The sequence below is a fragment of the Vigna angularis genome, chromosome 10, assembly GCF_016808095.1.
Source record: "Vigna angularis cultivar LongXiaoDou No.4 chromosome 10, ASM1680809v1, whole genome shotgun sequence".
Classification (NCBI taxonomy): domain Eukaryota; kingdom Viridiplantae; phylum Streptophyta; class Magnoliopsida; order Fabales; family Fabaceae; genus Vigna; species Vigna angularis.
Window position 1 is genome coordinate 18,321,862 of NC_068979.1, and position 5,238 is coordinate 18,327,099.

At 33.9% G+C, this 5,238-nt stretch overlaps 1 protein-coding gene across 1 annotated transcript; it reads right to left on the reverse strand.

Moving 5' to 3' along the window:
- Window positions 1-2,938: 2,938 nt before the first annotated feature.
- Window positions 2,939-4,433, reverse strand: LOC128194347 (putative disease resistance protein RGA4). Its single transcript, XM_052869798.1, has 2 exons — window positions 3,409-4,433; window positions 2,939-3,063 (listed from the first exon to the last, which is right to left on the reverse strand). Exons 1-2 carry the CDS (start codon window positions 3,986-3,988, stop codon window positions 3,059-3,061), a joined length of 585 nt encoding a protein of 194 aa, XP_052725758.1. The 5' UTR covers window positions 3,989-4,433; the 3' UTR covers window positions 2,939-3,058.
- Between the last annotated feature and the right edge of the window lie 805 nt (window positions 4,434-5,238).

The following is a 5,238-nucleotide window of genomic DNA, read 5'->3' on the forward strand; positions in this document are numbered from 1 at the left end:
TTAGTTAGGGTTTTTCCTCTTTGCTCAAAGCATGCATTGTTTAACTCATTCGATGTCATGATTATTGATTTTGTCGATATGGGAACGTACAGGGAAGTCTAGATCCGGGGAATTTCTCCCAATAGTATATTGGTTGCCTTTAAGCTCCTGCACTTCAGAACTAATTACTAGGAATGCTAGGAATTGTATGAACTCGTAATTAAGGATAGGCCTTCTCGACAAGGTGATTTTGTCATCATTCGTGCGCCTCACCATTTAATTTTACGAGGTTCGTGCGCCTCTCCATTTAATTTTACGAGGTTCGTGCACCTCTCTATTTAATTTTACGAGGTTCGTGCGCCTCACCATTTAATTTTACAAGGTTCGTGCGCCTCTCCATTTAATTTTACGAGGTTCTTGCGCCTCACCATCAAGTTATACGAGGTTCGAGCGCCTCACCATTTAATTTTATGAGGTTCGTGCGCCTCACCATTTAATTTTACAAGGTTCGTGCACCTCTCCATTTAATTTTACGAGGTTCGTGCGCCTCACCATCATCAAGTTATACGAGGTTCGTGCGCCTCACCATTTAATTTTACGAGGTTCGTGCGCCTCTCCATTTAATTTTACGAGGTTCGTGCGCCTCACCATCAAGTTTTACGAGGTTCGTGCGCCTCACCATCAAGTTTTACGAGGTTCGTGTGCCTCTCTATTTAATTTTACGAGGTTCGTGCGCCTCTCCATTTAATTTTACGAGGTTCGTGCGCCTCTCCATTTAATTTTACGAGGTTCGTGCGCCTCACCATCAAGTTATACGAGGTTCGTGCGCCTCACCCTTTAATTTTACGAGGTTCGTGCGCCTCTCCATTTAATTTTACGAGGTTCGTGCGCCTCACCCTTTAATTTTACGAGGTTCGTGCGCCTCAACATTTAATTTTAAGAGGTTCGTGCGCCTCAACAGCAAGTTTTACGAACAAAGTTCATAGGGTATGACACACCCTCCACAAGTGTCACGGCTTTTCAGCAAGGTCCACAAGGTTGCCACATGCTCTACCAGGTACGCTTCGAGGTAATCTCTTTCCTTTTCTTTAGACCCGAACGAAATTAGTGTCTTTATCTTTATTTAGCTTTTACTATGATAACACAAAAACTCTAAGGTTCATGTTATTCAGCAAAATCCAAATAAAGAGGGACAGCTGTCAACACCCAATTTCGTCCGGGTAAGTAAATCAATAAAAATAAAAAAAAATATAATAAGAGAATAATAATTAACGGCGGGTAAAAAGGGATAAAATAATACCAAACACAATATTTTTGAAATGTTAGTTTAATATGGTAATAATTTGAATTAATATTATGCTAATAGTATATTAATATAATTTGTTGCATCAGTTGCTTTTAAAGAGGAAAATATGATTTGCTGACGATAATGATAATCAATGTTTTGAATATTATTTAATTTGTTTTCTGGAAATCATGACCATTTCTTTCTCTATTTTGTTTTATTGTCATTTAATTCACAATTAAAGCAATTCTTTCCCTATTTTGTTTTATTGTCAATTAATTCACAATTAAGGCAAGATTTCCATAATATTATAATGTGTGTATAAATACGCACTCGGTCATAGAGAAGGGGGGGACGAAAAAATAGAGAGAGACACTATGAAATAATGGAGATAGAAAATGTATGAGAGAATATAGAGAAAAGTAAATTATCACGCTAGAGGAACTTTGCCAACGGAAACTATCAGGGAAGAAGTAGGGAATATTGAAAGCTGAAAAGGTACCTCATCTTCACACCTTTTTTTTTTATCTTTTTGTTGCAATTTAAAGATTTTTTTCTAAAGGTTTTATTTTTTTATACACAAATGACGTTCTTTTAAAAATCATGATTTTTGAAGTATAAGTACGCGTCAACCTATGGTCGGTTTCCTTCCTCTTTCCCACTGTTCTTAAAAATAAAATAAAAATACAAAATCCTTAAAATAAAAAAATATCAATCTTGTTAAACCAAATCTTTTTTTCGGATTCACTTTTCAAAAATCTAAATCAATCAATAATAATTTGAAACAAACTCACAAACCTTTATCTAGATAAAGAACTACGTGATCCCCTGATTGTCCATTATTAATGGATGTACGTAGGACCAAGGTCAATTCTTGTCGGGTTCATAAAACAAAAAATATTTTTTGTTTCTTAATAGCTTTTTTTATTTATTTTATTTATTGTTTTAGGGAAATTTAAACATTTTGAAAGACCATGTCAGCTTTATACATTTAATTAAAGGTACTACCTTTGGGCAGGCGCGATAGGGTGCTAATACCTTCCTTACGCGTAACCGATTCCCGAACCTGAAAATCTCTTTTCGTAGACCATGTCTTATTTTATGGTTTTCCATAGTTTTTCCATAATAAACTATGGTGGCGACTCCACGAATCTATTTCTCAAACCCGTTTGTTTTTCGGGTCGTCGTCCCGTCACGATCCCGGTTGTGACAGTTCCTATATGGTGTCCAACACCCTAGACTCTTTTCCAAATGGTGTCAAACGGTTTCGAAGTCTTACCAAACCCAAACTTTATAAATATATTAGATTGGTCCATTATTCTATTCTTGAGTTAGTCTTTGTCACTCTTCTCAAGCATAAAATGAGTATAATTTTACTCAAAAACAGTCCTAGATAGTACCAATTTAACCACACAAAAACTTTTCATTGTCAAACATAATGATCACGGTTTTAAACCTTGTATTTCTTGACTTTCTTCCTCACGTCCCACATATATTGTCAATTGTTGGGTTCGTTCAACAATAACAAAAAAAAAACACTATAACAAGAATGAATGAAAACAATTGTATTCTATCAAACACATTCTCAATTAGAAACATTATAGTATTATAGTTTACACATAAAATTCTCTATATAAAACTAAGAAAATTAAAAAAAGTTGTTAAAACAATTAAGTCAAATCTATCTAAACATAACACTAGTGCATTCTCCAATAAACGGTCTTTTTGTACGAGACCATGATGATTTAAAGTAGACATCAAAATAATCTGCATTTAAATTTAACAAGGACTTCTTTAACCTGTAAATGAATCAGAAAACCAAAATCCGGATAAGAATATACATACTAATTGTAAATAAATTTAACTTTTTTTAGTTTATTTTGGTTTGACAAGTTAATAAATAAATATATTGAGTTCGATCCTTCAAATATTTTCTAGGACATATGAAATTACTTATTTTTCTCAGTTTACATAATCAATGGTGTTTACTTTAGCTTGTTAAATTTAGCCAATAAAATTGATATTAAATTTTGTAAATTTGATTAAACAAAAGAAATTATAAGGAGCAATAAAACTTGGTAAACCTTGTAATTTAAACCGACACTGATTACCTTGTCTAAAATAAGAGAAAGTGATAGTTTTACCTTGTCTAAAATAAGACAAGCGTCCGTCCACTCTAATTTCGCAAAGAGGAAGCACTGTAGACGAATGACATATTAGCTCCTCTAAGGCAGGGCAAGCGTAAATCTCCAATCTTTCCAGCCTTTTCAGTAGTTGGTTGTTTGGAAGATCACATAATCTCAACGAGTGCAGGCCAGTCATGGATTCTAAAGACTCGTGAAAACCTTTCAACTCTTTGCATCTTTCAATCTGCAATTTCTTCAGAGAACCACTAAACAACCATCTCGGGAAACGACCACCTGTGTATCCTGTTACTGTCAAACTCACAAGCTGTTGGATATCTGGTTGAAGCACTTCAAGAATCTCCTCAGCTTTTTCTCCTAATTTAGTCTCTTCATTTCTGTCCCATGACAACCTCAACTCCTTCAATCTCTTACTTGACATATTGGCTTCCATCGCATCCTTTACACTTTTCACTCTTCCCAGATTCTTCATCTCAAGATCTTCTCTCAGCCTCATTCCTCCCAATTCTGCCAAAAGGAACCCTCTTTCGTTGCCAACAAAGAACGAGGTTAAACTCCTCAGGTTACTCAACTTCCCCATCTGAGGAAGAAGCTTGATAATTTGTGGCAACCTTTAAAAGATAGCTTTTGAAGAAATTTTAAGTCTATCAAATTGTCGGGCAACTTCCGGAGATGTTTACAGTAATCTAATTTCAAGATTTGCAAATTCCACAGTTTACATATGAATTCTGGAAGAGTTGTGAAGTCACCCTTGGAAAGATTCAAGTACCTTAGATGCTTTAAATCACCAATTAAAGGTGACAATTCTCTCTTTAGTCGTAACTGAAGCACCCGCAAAGATTGACATTTCAATACATTAGGAGAAACTAGATCACTGCACTGATTTGACATTAGATAAGTCCTCACAGTCACACCCAAAAGCTGCTTTGATGATAGCTTCCATCATTCTCTTAAAACTGAAATCCGAAAAACTACATACCCAAATTCTTAACTCAAAGTGATTGACTACCATCGGATGATCGAAGATGAACTTGGCAAATGTTGTTTTTCGAATTCCGTCCGGACCTTCAAATAACCTTTATGATAACTAGTCAAATAGTGTAAAAGTTGACTTGTTTCCTCTTCTCTTCCGTAAGAGAATATAGGATAACTAGTAAAATCGTTTAAAAGTCCATTTTTATCCTCTTCTCTTTCGTACAGTCGTGGATCACCGAAGAAAAAGGTAGTTCGACTCCCCGCAGTGACTTCATTTGTTCTCTCAGCACTCATCTCGGTCTCAGTCAAATGAAACTTATTCCTTTCTTCAACAATTTTTATTAATCTTTCACTTATACTTTTCTTTTCTTGGAAGTTTTGTAACTGAAAATAACATGCTTGGGATGAAAAGAGAATAAGCAAAATGCTTCATATCTCCTGCTATATGTTTGAACAATTATAAAAACTCATTCTTAAAAATTCAGATTTGTTGGGATTATATTAGGTTAAAATGAACGATTATAAAAAATTTTAATGTCTTTTTTGTATAATTTTAATCCTATTATTTTTAATTTTCTTAGTTTTATTAATTTATTGTTACGGGCTCTTTTCAACAATAATTTTAAAAAAAATATCATTTTTTTAATTATATTGTTATAAATGTAACATCCCAAAATATAGTATAAACTATAGTAGAATATTTACATGAATTGATATGATAGGCCAGTTATCCACTTAATAATAAAGTGTTAATAATACAGTTATCCCAAAATAACTATAAAATTAAAACTTTAAGTAGAAACCTAATCTAGTGCTAAAATATGTACAAGACCGAACGGTTTGTACTAAACTAGT